The 18,635-nt window shown below is 29.1% G+C and overlaps 1 protein-coding gene and 1 pseudogene across 1 annotated transcript; one reads left to right on the forward strand and one right to left on the reverse strand.

Moving 5' to 3' along the window:
• Window positions 1-1,286: 1,286 nt before the first annotated feature.
• LOC126551701 (E3 SUMO-protein ligase KIAA1586-like) lies at window positions 1,287-3,032 on the reverse strand. Its single transcript, XM_050205720.1, has 4 exons — window positions 2,972-3,032; window positions 2,470-2,541; window positions 1,889-2,242; window positions 1,287-1,825 (listed from the first exon to the last, which is right to left on the reverse strand). Exons 1-4 carry the CDS (start codon window positions 3,030-3,032, stop codon window positions 1,287-1,289), a joined length of 1,026 nt encoding a protein of 341 aa, XP_050061677.1.
• A 7,759-nt stretch (window positions 3,033-10,791) lies between these two features.
• Window positions 10,792-13,308, forward strand: LOC126551702 (uncharacterized; annotated as a pseudogene).
• Window positions 13,309-18,635: the final 5,327 nt, after the last annotated feature.

Genomic DNA, 18,635 nt, shown 5'->3' on the forward strand with positions numbered 1-18,635 from the left:
GTGCTGTAAATTAAATAATTATTATTTTTATCATAGGTATTTGTATTGTTTTAAAATGTATGATTAAAAAAAATATAAGGAACTTTTAAATTGTATTTATTAAAATTATTATTTAAAAATTATAAATAACAGACATTTTTAATCTTTTATTAGATTCCATAGTGATTTATAAGAATTTTCTTCAGCTATTTTTATTCTTTTAGGACAGTTTTCTTCAGTTGCAAGTCTTTTTCCTTTTTTTATCCAAGATTCAATCCATTGTGTTGTATTTATTTTTTCAACTGGTGGACCAACAGCATTTATGAATATTAATGATGAAATATGTTCAGAACTTAGAGTATTCCTTTTTGGAGATACTATCTCATTCATAGAACTGAAGGCTCGTTCGCATTCTGATGAAGATATTACAATTGTTTTAATTGCAGAGGTCAAATTTTTGAGGTCTTCTATATTTTCATCCCGAGTATCTTTAAATTCACGAAAACCTCTAACAGCACAAACTTCATCAACTTTGAATTTTTGTGACAAGTGACGAATGCTATCATCGCCATACTGAATGTTGAAGTTGTCTGGCCAGGCATTTGAATCAAATACATTTAAGTCAGCTAATAATTGATCATAAGTTTCTTTAAATAAGTTAGAGGAAGCATTTGAAACACGTGATGACTGAGTAGTAAATAATCGACTTTTTAGATTATTTGAAATACTTCTGAAAAATTGTCTGGAATTAATCTTTTGCACGCTTTTATGAATATGAAGTTGGATGCCTTTAAAAACCATTTCTTCATTTGCTAAATTTACTTCTGTTAGTTTGGGTCCATGTATTTCAATCATACTCTCCAAAATTCTAACTGATCGGTCGATCATAGTATGAGCTTTTGCCAAACCTAAATCTCTTTTTTGTAGTTGTAAAGACAAATCAGATAATTCATTCAATACATCATATAACATACCTATATTGAATGCAAAGTCTTTTGATGTTAACATATTATTTAGACCTAAATACTTAGATCTTTCTTTTCCATCTCTTTCATTGTCAATGGAAGATTCCTGAAAATGTTTATGGAGAGCAACATAGTTATTCCAAACTGCACGTACTGTTCTAAAGCTGGATCCCACCCACCGAATTGTAAATATCTTTCCTATATTTAAAATCCTGCTTTCTAAAGATGCAGCACATGCATTAAGTTCTGTCATATTTTTGGGAGATTGGTGATACAATGAATAAAGTTTTTCAAAAAAACATTGGAAGTGATTAAGACCTTGCACTTATTTAATAGTATCACTTACTGCAAGTTCCAATCTATGGTTGCAACAATGCCAGATAATGAGGTCAAGAAAAATTTTTTGTAGTAAAACACCAACTCCACCTTTTCTTCCCAGCATGTTAGACTAACAAATCCAACTAGATTTTGTTCTAAAAAATCTAGTTTGATTCCATGTTTTAACATATTATTGATTATAGCAGTTTTAATTGATTCAGCTGAAGTACAATTTAACTCGATAATATCAAAAAAAAAAATATTAATATCTTGAGAATCACCATTAGCACATCTTAAACAAATAACTAACATTGTTTTTTTGCTCAATGTAGTTGACTCATCAACAACAATATATAATTTTCTATTGTTTTCAAAAATATCCTTGCAAATTTTAAGTCTCATTTCATTAGAAATATGGTCAACAATATTAGCACAAGATTTATTGGTTTGTAACACTCGACCCATATTAACTCCATTGAGAGCTTGTAGGTCTATTAATTTAGGCATATCTAGAAATGGACGTTGATTTTTGGCAATGAAGTAAGCTGTTCTAAATATTTTTTCTATACTTTCATATTGTAATTTATTATTTTTTATAATTTGTAGATCCATAGTTTCTAGCTTACTGCGATGAATTATGTTCTCTGCACTGATATGAGATTGGCTACACTTATGCTTGGAGATCTTTTTCCTCAAACTAGCCATTTGTTTAGATAAACTATCTCCAGATGGAATAATTTCACATTGAGTCCAGTTTGATGAAACATGCACATGCGATACTTGATTCTTATTAAGACTTAAATTTACATTATGGCATATATTGCAACCCAATTTTTTATTTTTAAAATACAGCCATGGATATTCTTGACAAAAGTACTTGGCTTGTTTTGAGTCCCAACATTCAGGAGTGTCATCATCTCTTATAAATTCAATTGGTTGACATAAACTTTCGTTAACAGCAATAGTGTCTTCATTATTTACTGAAAAAAAAAAAACACATGCTAATTACATTTAAGTCAATAATTATAATGTTAAATATGATAAAACTCACTATTATTAAAAATAAAAATACTAACTGCATTAATGACTTATACTTGTCACATATAAATATTATTAATGACTTAGGAGTTAATTTTGGTTCTAAACTTTCATTTAAAAATTAGTTTGATCTTAATATTTAATTAAAAATTAAAATGTTATCACATACCTGCAGTCTTGGGGATATCTGGATCATCGACATTGTGCTCGTTGTGTTCATTGTATTGATTGTCATTAATATCTATAGTTTTAAATATTATATTAGTACAATAGTAGTAATAGTACATTAATTAATAAATCATAGATAGATATTATTTGGTTTTCTAAAATGAGATATAATAATAATAATATTGTTATACCTTATGCCTTTGGAGTTTGGGCGTTTATGAAATATATTATATTATTATAACCAGGGTTCGTGAGTTCAGGCATTTGCATATCAATATTGCTTAGTTGTATTAAATGCTAGGTGACATGGAAATCCATTTTAAGGTACTATGGTTGAGTATGTGAAATTTTATTTTGCATATTTTTGCATATTTAGATTATTTTTACCAACAATTTGATCAAAATCCAATAATTTATATTTTTGCACAGTATAAAATATATGAGAGTTTTCACAATTATTAACGATCATTAAAATTATTGTTTAATTAAAATGTTTAGATTACCTTGGTCATTTTTCTTCTTTTTATTGAAGAAGTCCGATATGGATGATTGTTGACGTTTCATCACTTCACTTCACTTATTTATAATTGTATAAAATAAAGTATAGGCGTATAGCCGTATAGGTAGTTTAGGTACCTAGGTAGGTATTTAGTATTTTTAACAAAATTACAATTTAATTACAAGTTACCTACAACAGTACAACAGTAGCAAGCCAACATAATACCGATTAGTGGCGAGCCCTGTTTCCAAATTAAATATAAATAATATTTAATTTTTGTAGAAAACGATCGTCATTCGTCATTCGTCAATCGTCGATAACAAAAACAACAGACGGATTTTCGAAATACGGACTCTATGTTATATTAGTATTTATTACCTATTGTCACTTGTCAGTGGTCTACTTATCGTCAGCACACCCGGGACTGGGCCGGGAGTTTCCGTAAACGTTATATTATATGTTTAGCTCTTAAGCAGTTTATACCACGAATTAATATGTGGTGGCAACACTTGAAACGTGTTGTTGTATAATATTTTATTACTGCATTCCTAATACATGCTAATATACAGATTTAAAAACTTAAACCAAAAATTAAATTAAGGCTGGGGCTATACACGGTGTAGTAACCAGTTATGGTTGCTACACGCTTCTTTTACGACGAATGCACGTTCCGTCGTAGGCTGGAGAGATGAGGTATATAAGTTAACAATAGATTAATAAGATAATTGATACGTTTATTAACTTGTTAAAACAATAAATGAAAAGGCTTTCGTTAGCGGTAAGCACAAGTACTTAACTACCGGAGAGCAAGTGACAACACTGACTAAGTCTAACTGACTCTTAACTAACTCTAATTAGTCCCGAATAAACACAATCGTCGGCCGGCCGCCGACTACTAGTAGTGGGCGTGGTTAAAACGTCGCGTGCTTGCGGATCGCGAAAACACCTAACAGCGCGTTCTCTCGGACGTTGTATGCGTTTCACTTTTACTGTTGCGTCCTCTTAACCACTGTTATTGAAAAAGGTGTAAGTACTTACATTCTAAGAAAAATTAAAAGTTGTATAAAATGTTATAGACACATAAAATAAATGATTCGAACATTTTTACGTGTCACACGCGTTCGTTTATCATCTATATTATTTTATTCTTTTAAATGATTCATAAATAATTATATAGGTATAGTTCATATATTATATTCACATAAAATTATATAATTAGACAAAATGTTAAATGTGTAATGTGTAAATACTAAATACACATATTAATATATTATAGGCAGAGTAGAGCGTTATTCGAATGAAATTTTATTTAGATGATATTTTATTCGAATAAATTATTATTCGAATGATTTCTTCACGATTATTCGAATAAAAAATTATTCGGATAATTTTAAAACATCATTATTCGAATAAAAAATTATTCGGATAATTTTCAAACATCATTATTCGAATAAAAAATTATTCGGATAATTTTCAAACATCATTATTCGAATAAAAAATTATTCAGATAATTTTCAAACATTATTAATCGAATAAAAAATGGAACATGCCGTGATGGAGAATCGGATGATCTACGTCTATGAAGTGGCGTGATGTGTTAAATCCAATCAGGAAACGGCATTAGTGGTCCGACTCGGTGGCGTGATATAGTTATAGGCCACTGGACTTTAGAATTACGTTTTTATACTAAAAACGTCGGTTTACTGCACAATGAACGACGACGAAATTGTTCAAGCTCTTTGGTCATCAGATGAGTTATCTGAATTTGATGATAGTGATGCAGATCCTGACTTTTCTTTGGTAAATATTGCCTAATTTATAATATTTTTTGTATATCGTTTTAATTGTACAAACGTCAATCGTTTTATCATAAATATGTAGATAATGTACAACTTTTATCGTGTATGACTTAACTAATAATAGTAAATAATTAAATATAAATATATACTACCTATTTCATTTATATAATATAGGATTCTGATATTGATGATGATATTATTCCTTCGAATAACTCACATGAAAATTATGAAAATTACGCTTCTGACACTGATGATATAATTGCTTCAAATAGTTTAAATGAAAATTATGACGCTTCTACTTCAAGTTCGTCTGGTTGGGGTCCTATAAACAGTAATACTTCTAGTCCAGTGTTCAGTTCTGAGTCTTTTGGAATCAACCCAGACATTCTCGAAACACTAAATGATGGTACACCATATGACTTCTATTCTTTATTTATTGATGACGAAGTCTTTAATTTATTAGTTATTGAAACTAACAGATATGTTCGTGATTTACTTTTAACTCCTCGTGGTCCAAAATCTAGACTTAATAAATGGGTTGATGTTGACACAGTTGAAATTAAGAGATTTTTTGGGAATAGTTATGTGGATGGGGTTAAATCCACTACCAACTTTGGCAAGTTATTGGAGTACAAATGAAATGTACCAAACACATATTCCTAAGTATATGACCAGAAACAGATTCGAGTTGCTTTTGAGAACTTTTCATTGTTCAAACAATCAAACATGTCCTAGAGGTGATATATTGTATAAAGTTCGTGGTTTGGTTGATATGCTAGTGAGCAAATATAAAATATGCAACATACCAGGGGAAAATTTGTGTATTGACGAATCGGTGATTCCTTTTGTTGGACGTTTGTCGTTCCGTCAATACATAAAAAATAAAAGGCATCGATACGGCATAAAAATATTTGTATTATGTATAAATTATGGGTATACTATTGGATTTAAAATATATGCTGGTCAAGAAACTATCCCGGGAGTGGCAGTTTCAACGAAAATTGTTATGGAGTTAGCTGCAGATTATTTAGATGAGGGTAGAACCATGTTTACAGACAACTGGTACACATCAGTCAGTTTAGCAAATGAACTTTTAAGCCTATCAACAAATCTTGTAGGTACATTACGTTCTAACAGGAAGTTTAACCCAAAAGACGTAATAAACGCTAAATTAAAGAAAGGTGAAATAAAATCAAGCCAAAATAAAAATAATATTGTGATTATGAAGTGGAAGGACAAACGCGATGTACTTATGTTGTCAACAAAGCACAAAGACAATTTAATAGAAACAACTAATAAACGTGCTCAAAAATTGTTCAAACCAAAAATGATAATGGATTATAATAAAGCAAAAGGTTTTGTCGATATTTCTGATTTGAGAAATTCTTACCATTCACCACTTTGTCGATCTTTAAAATGGTATCGAAAAATTGCATTCGAAATTCTACTAAATAAAAGTTTATTAAATGCATTGACATTATTTAATACTGTGACTGGTAATAAAATGGGTGTGACAGAATTCAGAGAAAATATAGTTCAAGCTTTACTAATGAAATCCAACATACCAATGATACCCAAACCAACTGAAGGAGAAATTCATAAGATTGTTAATTATAATCGTGGTAGATGCTCAAATTGTTATTTCGAAATGGTTCAACAAGGTGGAAGGGAACACGCACAAAAAAATACACGTAAAATACTAACGAAGTGTCAAGGCTGTTCTAAACATCTCTGTTTGGATTGTTTTTTCAAATTGCATTCAACAAAAAAAATATAATTTATAATTATATATTATATAATAATAATAATATTTATAATATATTTATGTTTGATTTATTGATATTTTAACTAAAAAAGCTTAAAGAGAATACTATGAATACGAGTTGTATAACTTTTTTTTTTAAATATATTATGTTTGATTTATTAATATTTTAACTGAAAAAGCTTTAAGTGTATACAGTAGTATAACATTAATACGAGTTGTATAATTTTTTTTTTTTTTTTTAATAATTACATTTTTATTTTAAAAAACATTGAATTTGAGCGCTGTTTGTTGTATTCAGTTTGAATATTTTTTCCTCTTTCTATTCCATTAAACGAATTGAGTATCAGAAATGGTTCTCAGTGACATAATCACGAAAAAAATGAGTACCAAAATTGACCCTCAAACCCTGAGAGTCAAACGGTGTGAGTTCCAGAACTGATACTCAAAGCCTGTAGAACAAAACGTGTTTAAAATATGTGGCACAGGAGACAAACCACGTGAGTACCAAAAATGGTCCTCATGGCAGTCAACTTGTTAAATAATCATATACTGAGAATATTATAATAATAATATTATAAAAATGACATTTTATAAATAATTTTAAATATTATTTTAATCAAAAAAATGAAGAAAAAAAACGTTAATTAAATCATATCATCATAAAAGTAATATTTTTTGAATCTTAATAAAATATATTTTTGCTATCTGGGTAACTATTCAAATTATCAAGATTTTAATTCATTTAATTGTGGTAATTTATGTCTTGAATTTTTACAATGTATGAATCAATCACATTAAGTTTAACTGGAAATGATACTACATTATCTACAAATTATTACCCATTACTAAACGTGTATGAAGACTCGGAGATAGCATTGTTATGTTTACAAACGTTCAATTCATTTCCAAACATAAATTCAACTAATAACACACTGAAAATAAAAGTTATTCCAAATAAAAAAAAAGATTTAACATGAATTTATCATATACATATATATTTGAATAAGGATATTATAATAATATTGAAAATATTAACAATAAAATTCTAAAAAAATTATTAACCTTTAATTTTCACCATGGAACGTATTTGTCGTTTAATGTGAGTGTTGATCCTATCGATTTTAGATCGTATATAAAATGTAATGGAGAAAATTTAATTTTGATATCCCGAACAGTATAAGCTTTATATTAGGGTTTGAAAAAAAAATAATATGATAATATCGATATTCACCGATCAGAAAAAGCTGTAAATTTAAACACGATTAAATCAATTAAAAAGAAATGTGTAATGTAGCTCAGTGATCATTCAACAATCATCTTCAAAGTCATTCGATATATGAGTTTTTACCGAGTGGTAGAACCGGAACGAAGGTGATTCAAACACCGCTAAACCTTATATACTACAAACTGAACAAAATAAATATCGATTCGATAACTATTCGATTAATTGACCACAACGATAATCCAATTACTAATTTCAGTGAGAAATTGACAATCGTTCTACATATTAAACGTTACAGATCTTAGTATTTAAAAAAAAAAAAATTATGAATCAATCACTTTAAGTTTAACTGGAATAAGACCATATTATCTTCAAATTATTTCTCATCTCTAAACGTTTATGATGACTCTGGAATAGCTTTGTTATGTTTACAGACGTTCAATTCATTTCCAAATATAAATTCACCTAATAACAAATTTGCAATACAAGTAATAGATGATAATGGTAATGGTGAAAATATATGTTTTATTGCAATAAAAACGGCAAGTTATGAAATAAAAGATATTAATCATCAAGTTATAAGACAATTAGAATCCTTTAATAATGAAAATGTCACAAATTTTACATTTGATATTTCATTGATTCTAATGATTTTAGATTACACATAAAATATAATGGTAAAATTATGTTTAATATGATGAATAGAATAGCCCCTTTATTAGGGTTTGAAAACCAAAGCTATGAACAAAAGTATGAAATTCATCGATCATAAAAAGCTGTAAATTTAAACACTATTAATTCTATAAAATTGATGTGTAATATAGCTTAAGGATCATTCAGTGATCACCTTCAAAGTCATTCGATTTATGAGTTTTTCCCAAGTGAAGTAACTGGAACAAAAGTAATTCAATCACTACCAAATTTAATATATTATAAATTAAATAAAACAAATATTGATTCAATAAAAGTTCAATTAGTTGATCAGGATTTTAATCAAGTCAAAAATTTAGGAGAGACATAAACAGTCGTACTATTTATTAAACGTTACGGGTCTTAAGATGGAATTAAAATTTAATATAAGCCCATTACATAAGATAAATCTTGCTAATCATATGACTAAAGCATTACCTTTAACATCGAATAAAGTAAAAAAAATAACGACAAATAATAAAACAATTTTAGAGGCTTTAGGTCATAAATTAAAGCAGAATGCCAGAAAGTGATATTTTAGATATAAGTTCACCGTTTGAAACCGATTCTAAAATTACGAAAATCGAATATCATTCATATACACCGTATACAACTTCATTTAATAGTAATGATGAAATACGTATATCAATCCTACAAACAGATGTTTATCCGTATCTGTATGAAAGCTTTATATATTTAGGTCAAATATCAGATGCTGGAAAAGTAAAACTTACTAATAACGGTTTTTCCTATCTCTTTGAACAAATACGACTTGAAATCAATGGAATATAAGTAGATAGTACACGTGTACTTGGTATTATAAGTTCACTAAAAGGTTATCTGTCAGGTACATCTGATAATTATAATTGTTATGAAAATGCTGGTTTGATTTTTAATAAAAGTTCAAACCCAGTAAATAATAATGGAGAATTTAGTGCATGCATGCCATTGAAAAATTGGTTAGGCCTATTTGAAGACTTTAAAAAGATATTAGTTAATTCTAGATTAGAACTAATATTAACTCGAAGTCATAGCGATTTAAACGCTGTAAAGATAATAACTAGTGGAAGTACAAATTCTGGAAAAGTTGTTTCGAATAAAATAGTTTGTAAGGTTCCACATATTACTGTTGATGATGAAGAAAGATTAAAATTATTAAAACTCATTGAAAAAGAAAAAAGTTTGTTTAACCCGTTCAGATCTTTTGAAACTTTTGAATATCTTAAACTCGATACCACTAAGAAAGTTTTATGAAACTTGAAAGCTTTTTCAAAATTAGAAAAACCTCGTTTCATAATAATTGGGTTACAAAAGAATTGAAAAAATTATAGGTTAGGTTATAGAAAATTATTGTAGTGTATTTGATCATTGTAATCCAACAAATATAAAAGTTTTTTTTTAAACTCAATAGATTATGCGCATGATAATTTAAATTTAGATTTTTTTAAAAATAATTTTACCTTATTATATTATATGTATACCTCATTTTAAGAATCATACTATAAAAAAAATATTCGGAACTCAATATTATGTCCATTTAGTTTTCTATCAAATGCTCCAATTATAGTTATTAATAGGTATTTCTAAGCAGCTTCGTCAGTATATGTCCAATTAGAAATTGAGACATCAGAATCTCTTACAGGTGTAACTGCTTATTGTTTATTAATCCATGATCGTATTGTAGAATATGTACCATTCACTATAGAAGTGAAAAAACTAGTATAAATAATTTAGAACTAAGTTTGCATTATATTTAATAAAACAATAGATATAAATAAATATTTTTTTTTATTTTAACCAAACCCAAAATCTTAAATTCCCCTGCTCATAAGTGCGCAAAACATACAAATACATACTACTGTGGTTCAAACATGATTTCCGAAGAAGATATTTTGTATGTTCACAATGGATACATATGAATTACAAAACGCTGATGCCTGATACGGGTTAGTTTTATTTAATTTATTGGGGCTGAATTTATTAGATTTTTAAAAGACTTATGCCGGGTTGCATAAAAGCGATTATTTAATGAATTTTTATTTTAATGAAATGTTTGTTTTAATGAATGAGTAAATACTTTTAATGAACCGATTGTGTTGCATAAAATATGTATTAAATTGTTTTTGGTTTATACCTAGTATGTGGTTTTTGATGAAGTTTGTTATCACCAAATCGAGATGATATTAGAATAAAATATGAATCATGATAATATTATCGTAATTGTTAAAAAACCAAAAATCAAGTCAATACGATTTACGAATACCTATTGGCTATTTTATTATTTTATATAATCTATAAGTATTGTTATATTGTTAATTGTTACGTTCTTTGCCCTGTGACTAGTGTATATTTACTTTCGTTTTCATAATTTCGTTTGTGAATTTGTAAAAAGGTGTAGGTACCTATAAAACTAAAAAAATGGAAGACGTGACGATGTGTGACGTTAAGAAGAGACAACGAGGTAAAAATTTTACAGAACATGAAAAAGAGGTTTTAACTGATCTGATTTTGCCTTATAAATCAATTACTGAAAATGTAAAAGTAAGTACAATTTTTATTTAAATTAACTGAATTGTTACTTTTTTGTTGTAATAAAGTAGGTATGAGGCATGGTCAGAAATTGTTGTAGCAAACAATGCAAATCAAACGTCTGGTGTGAGAAATATAGGCCAAACAAAACATTTGTATGATACACAAAAAAGGGAAACTAGAAAAGAAAAAAGTCAGTACAAGGTCTGTATAATTTTATAAATTATAATATTAATTGTTAGAATCTTTATGGTATCTAGATACCTATTTATATCAGTAATACCTATTTTCTTTAATATGTGGTATTTAATATTTAAATTAATATTAACAATAGTATTTGATAAATTTATCTTTAGTCGTGAAATTATAATATAAGATGATAGGAAGTACTTATTTATTAATCATTTGAATATTTGTTGCTGACAATATTACATCAATTTAAATTTGTACAATTCATTAGTATAATCACCAATTTAATTAACATTAAATTATGGCTTAGAGAAATCACTCAGCATACTATGTTACTATGTTACCTTGTGATTTTATACTTAAATATCTAATTTAGGTGCAGCACTATAAAACTGGAGGTGGTAAAAATGCGTCAACTTTATCAGATGTTACTCAAAAAGTAATAGGTCTACTCGGTGACAGGATGGATCCACTTTTAAACAATGTTGATTGTGATGCTGGCTATAATGCTAGTTAGTAAAAAATTACTTCATTAAATAATAGTATAAGATAAAATTACATAAAACATAATTAAATTAATTACTTTATTCAGGTGAAGATATAACATTTTTAAGTGGTGACCAAATAATTGTTGAAGAAATTTCAGGGGATGAATTAAGTTTTCATTGCTCAAGTAAGTATATTATTAATAAAATAAATTTAATGCATTAAACAGACATCCAACATATACCTACATCAGTATAATGTCTTCACAAAAAAATTTTATAAACAATAATTACAAAAAATAGATATGAACATAATATGGTAGAAGACAGGTATGATTCAATAGTTTATTATATTTCAATTAAATATTTATCAATTTATATTATGTTTTAATTTAATAATTTGTTTATTAATTCCATTTTCTTCTTTATCAATTAGGAGGACGTCATACCCGCATGTGTTGTCTGCATCCTGCACACATACAAAATAACAAATTTTTGTTCAACAGTTTCGATAATGTATTGTAAGTTTTATTTTAATTTTTAGGTGCATTAATAGCAAATTTGGTTAAAGAGAAATCACGTCTCTCGGGCACAAATTAATACATTTTTATTATTTTTAAAGAGTTGTTTTCATTTGTGGGGGCGCACCACCATGTATTGGCCACTGGGTACCTAAAGGTCTTATTCCGGGCTTGGTTATGACTTATGAATATATAAAATATTACAATTCAAAAATGACTATAAATTGTATAAGAATTTAAATATTGTAATAAAACCTACTAGAAAACACAGATTATGTTCTTACCAAGAAGTTTGATAATAGATCAATTCGCTCTAATATCAAAACTGCTATCGAAACTAGTAAATGAAAATTTTCTATGTTGTATGTCTGTAAGACGGGGATAACTTAATGGGTATGTGCTCTTAATATTTTATCAATAGCTATTCAAAATTCCTAGCATCCTTTCATAATTAGTGTTCCTATTTATTTCATACCTATATTATTGTGTAATACATGTATAATTACTGGAGTGTCTTACAATAGATTCATAGACGTGCTTAGACAATTATTCTATGACCTTAACAATGTTATAAATGATCTCACTAAAAAAAAAAAAAAAGAATCTATGGAAAAACAAAATATGGTCCTTTTATATAAAATATACAATAGCAATATTCATTGTACTTATTCACATACAAGTATACATATTACATATACATATTATTCAAATAGTAGTCAATTAAATTCTACCTGTAGACACGTCTATAATTAGTCCTTTCTTTATTTAAAATAATTCCTTCCTATCTTTTTCAATCTTGCTAACAGCTGATTTGGATCAAAACAATTCAAAACTGAGTATTTTGCACGGATCCACTCCTAAAACTTCCAGTTCCACTTCCACTTCCTTACATTCTAACACTCCTCAACACATTAAGCATGCAGAATCCTCATCAACCTCATTATGCAATAACAAACAGACAAGTAGTACAGGCAATAAAAAAATTTATGAAGGCCTTGCTGTTCTAAATGATAAACGACTTGAAAAAACAGAAAAAACATCGAAATTTGAGGACGAAATGCATAAAATTAAGCTTCTTAAAGCAAAAACAGAATTTGAAACTTGCCAATTAGAACACAACCTTATGGTAAAAGAAAGTTAAAGAAATCTTAAGAAATCACCCAGTACATTTGTAATTAGTAGTTTTCTTTAGTAAGTATAAGTATTGATTTAGTTGTTTATTTACTTGATAATTTTCTTCTGCTTGTGTTCTCGTATTTAAGAGTGGATTCATTAAATAATTTCGACATGGATAATCACCATCCCCTATCAAAAAAACATTATTCCCATATTCATGGTTTTCAAACTTTGCTCTTACTAAAGAATTGTCGAAAATTGTACTGTCATGAACAGATCCTGGCCACTTATAATATATAATTATTAATTTATTATACTATTTGGTCTATTGGTACAGTATAATAATTTATGTTTATCGAGAAACAATATTCATAATTTCCATATTGCTATTGCATATAATCTGAACATTGAAAGAAAAATACCCTTTTCTATTACGAAACCGTTCACCAATATCACTATTAGGAGTTTGTTTTCGTATATGAGTGCAGTCTATAGCACCAATAACACGTGGGAAATTTCTTATTTTATAAAACCCTGTGGAAACTATACTTCTTTCATGTGCGTTCTGAGGCATGTTTATAAACTGAGGGCAAAGAAGAGCAATAGCAGTTGAAACTCTTTTAATAGTTCTACATACATTAGATTTATTAACTCTGATATGATCACCAATAACTGCCTGAGATTAAAATTGTATAACTAATATATTTGTATTTGTTACTTTAAAATGTATTTATCCTAGGCGCAAATAAGGGGGGGGGGTAAGGCTAATACCCTAAACTTAGCCATAGTTCCACCCCCTCCCAAATCAAAGAAATAATCCAGGACATGTATATATTATACATATATACATATTGTACATTGTTATGGCTACGAGATATCTATAAGATATCTACGAGATTACAAGGCTAAGTTAGTATGACCATGACACGTGTCGGGATAGTAAGCGCACCAATAATGATGCATTTGAGATGTTATTGCACATTCTCAAATTCGTGTCCGAATTTGCAGCAACAACAACAAGGACACCTGGTTTTACCCAGAAGGCGACAACACGACGTAAACAAGAGACGCACCACAATATATAAGGGAGCCTGAAGACCAGCAACGGCAGATGTACCAAAGCTATCAACAACTGAGCACTTTCACGTCACTCAGCCACTTATTTATTTGTTACATGTATTTTGTTTGTATGCAATAAAACATATTACGTTATTAAGTTTAACTTTCATTCAAATTAACCATTTGGATTCAAATCTGATACTGGCACGCAACAACATTTTCTCTAGTCCTCCATCCCGAAGAATAAAATTGAAATTGCGCCTAATGTATTTATTTAATAGTGAAACTTTAATTTTTATGTTTATTATATTGTAATTTAATATATTATATAAGTTTTAATTGAAATGTTCCAGTAGCATAATAACGAAGAGTTATTAAAACTTGTACTTCTGGAGATAGTGCAATATTTCTTTTTGTTCCATGTTTAACATATTCAACAATAAGATGCATTAAAACACCAAAGCTTTCTTTTGAAAGCCTATTAATTAAAATATAGTATTATTTTATATAGATGTAATTGCATGTATAATAAATGTAGAGATATCCTATTCTTATAATAAGTGTAATAAACAAACATTGATGTATGTTAGACGTAACCAAACATACACTAATGTATAGGCTCAGTCTGCAATCTGATCAAGGGGCCCTTAGGTTATACTAAAAATTGTTAGCTCCGCTTTTTACTTGTTAATTTTTGTATTCATTGAGAGGACGCTAAACCCACACACGTGTTGTCTTTGTTTTATTAACATGCCTATATCATAACAAATTTGCATTCGGCAAAACATAATTTGTAACGTTAGCTTTAATATTATTGTAAATTTACCTATTATCAAATTTAAAGATAAGAATATTATCTAGAAAATGATAAATGCTCAATAAATCTAATATCAATAAAAGCTTTTGTAATTTTCATATTTTAGTAATAGAATTAAACTGTAAAGCAAATTTTTGTACTTCATATGCTAGTGTATTTTTATTAATAGTTGTTAGAAGTGAAAATGCTCATAATGCGTTTGCAGATACTTCACTTTTTATATAGAACTAAAATTTTTTGGACCTAAGCAAATGTAATCACTAAATAATTTTGAATTATTTATAAGTCGTAAAAAATATTTGTATAATAGTACCATTAATTTATAAAATTCAAATCATAAGTGGTCTATTAAAAATAATATCTGAAAATTTACATACCTAAAACGGCATTTAAAATCGAGGTCATCAAACTCTTCGAGAGAATTTATTCTATCTCGGAAAAGCCTTGGCCTTGGTAGATGAAATAACATATCCAAGAAAAATTCATCATCGGAATCCGATGTACTTCTTGCTGAACTAACTGACATTGATTAACGATTTATTATTATATACTACTAAAAAATTACTATAGATGGATAATATATGTAGGTATATAATATGCAAATTGTAATAACTAGTATAACTCGTAGAGCATATAACGTAGGCATATAATCTGTCCTTAGATTTAAGAAAATATATAATTGTGCGATAAACACATAGGCCATAGACTTATAATTTACAAGTCTATTGATAAACCGTTGCTTAAATATTTAGTGAGCCGAAATCTGATAACTAATTTAATGATCTGGTTACCTCTAGTTTAAGAAACCAATAAGTTTAATGAACGTTTAATGATCCATTAAATAATTTATTCATTCAATAGCGCACTATTGGTTCATTAAATGTTTAATGAACGTTTATGCAATCCAGCATTATTGATTTTATTTTAAAAGATATACAGATAGGATATATTTATTTTTCACATTTTATTCGAAATTTTTCAAAGTACGTACCGTTAAATTAGTTTTATTAATCAATCACAAGTTACATAGATTTTAAATTACGTGTCATTAAATTAGTTTTTTATAAAATATAAGTTCGATGGTTATATTTAGCAGTTGCAAGTTAAATATTTTTTTTAATTATTAGATCATACGATTTAATTCTTTAGCTGGGAGATTAATTAGAAATTTAAAAGATCCAAAATTAAATTTAACGCAATAAATATTAATTAGGTTTTTTTATTTTAAAAAAAATTACGGACGATAACGGCAAAGTACTTCTTCCACAAATACGTCAGCTTCTAGGCTGAAAAAAGAGCGCATGGGCTTCTTTCAATCCCCAGGATTTATTGAAATATCGTCGTTTGTGAATCGTAAAATCGTGTGGTATTATTCTAAAAATATTACCAATATTCATATTTATCATGAGTTCCTCCGTTCGCTTATGCCCGAGATGAGAGTGATTAAAAACACCATGTGATTAAATTCAATTAGAAGCCGGGGGCGACTTATAACCATTCCAACGTGCAAGCTCGTCAGAGAACCAAGCGTTTAAAACATTGGTAGTCAAAATTTTCCCGGATAGTGACATTACAGAGATTATTGAGAGTTGGGAGGGCTTACGTTAAGTTATTAAATGAGAAAGATGAATATAGCGGGAGAAGAAGTAGCTTTACTTTGGAGATAACAGACGGTCTATTTTTAACTGTATATAAATATTAAATATACACCGATGAGTGATTCATCTTACGTAAAATTACCGGAATTTATCAATAGGAAACAATCTACAATAAATCCTCAAAACATTGCTGAGCTATGTTTTAAGTGGACTGCACTAGCGAAACATGTCACGGATTGGTTATTTGATAAATATAAATATTGCGTCAGAGAAAATTATAAAAAGCATGAAGACAAGTATAATTTTTATTGTATATCGTTCCCGACACCTCTGACCGATATACCTAAATTCGAGAAAAATAATAAGACCGTGTCGATAAATGTTTATGGACTCGAAAAAAAAATTTCAACCGCCGCAGAAGTACCCGACGTAAGAGATGCATCCGCTACGTGTCGTTGATGAAGAGAAGTCCGACCACTTCGATCTGCTGCTGGTGAAGCACGGCGACAACAGTCGTTATGTATACATTTCTAAGTTTTTCCTGCTCATACATGCACAGAAAACAGGAAATAAAGAGAGTTGTGTTTTGTGAACAGTGTTTTATGAGTTTCGACGACAGGTGTCATAAATACAAGCTAAATAGACAGGTAGCGTTGAATCACCATAAACTGATTTGCGGGGCTCACTATCCGATATTACAAGAGATGCTGAAGGAGCAGAAATGCGTTGATTTCGATGCGTGGAGTAAGAGACAGAGGCATTCTATTGTGATTTTCGTGAATTTTGAGACAATGTTAACAAATACAGATGAAGATAAGGGAAAGAGCACGATTTATTGTGAAGGCGAGCAACGACGGGTGACGTACAGGTGGAGCTTTTGCAAGAGTATGAGATATCGATAGGGCTGGTGATAGATAAAGGAAGCGAGAGTCGGCAAGATGTGGTAGAAGACATTTTGTTAAAACAGTTACGGAGAAAATTGAGAAATTAATGAAGACAAATATACCAATTAACATGATCGCAGAAGACGTAGAGGTGCATGAAGCAGCGACGCACTGTAATCTATGCAAAATTACCTTTATCTCATCATTTGAAATACTACATCGTAAAACAGCTGACCATTGCCATCTCTCAAGGAAATATAGGCAAGCTCTGTGTAATGTGTGCAATCAAAAATTGCAAAGACCAAAATTCATACCTATATTTTTCCATAACCTTTTCAACTATGGCACGCACCTGATAGTGACGGAACTTGGTCATGACACTAACACTATTAAGATGATACCAAATAGCGAGGAAAAATTTATTTCGTTTACCAAATATTTGTCAAATACATTCATCATGTGGTTCATAGAAAAATTCAGATTCATCGATTCAAGTTTGTCTGCACTCTCCAAAAACTTAATATCACCAGATCACGTGAATTTTCGTGAAACCACGAAAGTATTTGTCGTCGGGGATATGCCACTCGTAACAAGGAAGGGAGTGTATCCATACGAGTACACATATAGTTGGAGTCGGTTGGAGAGACAAGATTACCGAGTATAAGGAGTTTTTATAGTACGTTGACCAAGAACGGGATATGAACACGCGAAAGAGGTCTGGGACCACTTCGATTGCATGACGTTTTGTGAGTACCGTAATTTGTACCTTAAAATCGATGTTTTACTGCTGGCTGACGTGTTTGAGAACTTCCGCGACTTATACATGAGGACGTATAACTTGGACGCTGCCCATTACTTCACCGCCACAGGACTTAGTTTTGACGCGATGTTGAAGTACACGGGAAAAAAGTTGGAGCTGTTGTCAGATTACAACATGTTATTAATGCTTGAGAATGGTTAGTATATTATTTTTTTATTTTTAAAATGTAGATAT

Source organism: Aphis gossypii, chromosome X (assembly GCF_020184175.1).
Source record: "Aphis gossypii isolate Hap1 chromosome X, ASM2018417v2, whole genome shotgun sequence".
In the NCBI taxonomy this organism is placed as follows: Eukaryota; Metazoa; Arthropoda; class Insecta; order Hemiptera; family Aphididae; genus Aphis; species Aphis gossypii.

Coding starts and splice junctions, on each gene's coding strand:
- LOC126551701 (XM_050205720.1), bottom strand. CDS start 3,032: ATGAAACGTCAACAATCATCCATATCGGACTTCTTCAATAAAAAGAAG. Junction 2,542..2,971: donor AAAGAAGAAAAATGACCAAG/GTAATCTAAACA, acceptor TTAAAACTATAG/ATATTAATGACAATCAATAC. Junction 1,826..1,888: donor AGAGAACATAATTCATCGCA/GTAAGCTAGAAA, acceptor ATGAAAGTATAG/AAAAAATATTTAGAACAGCT.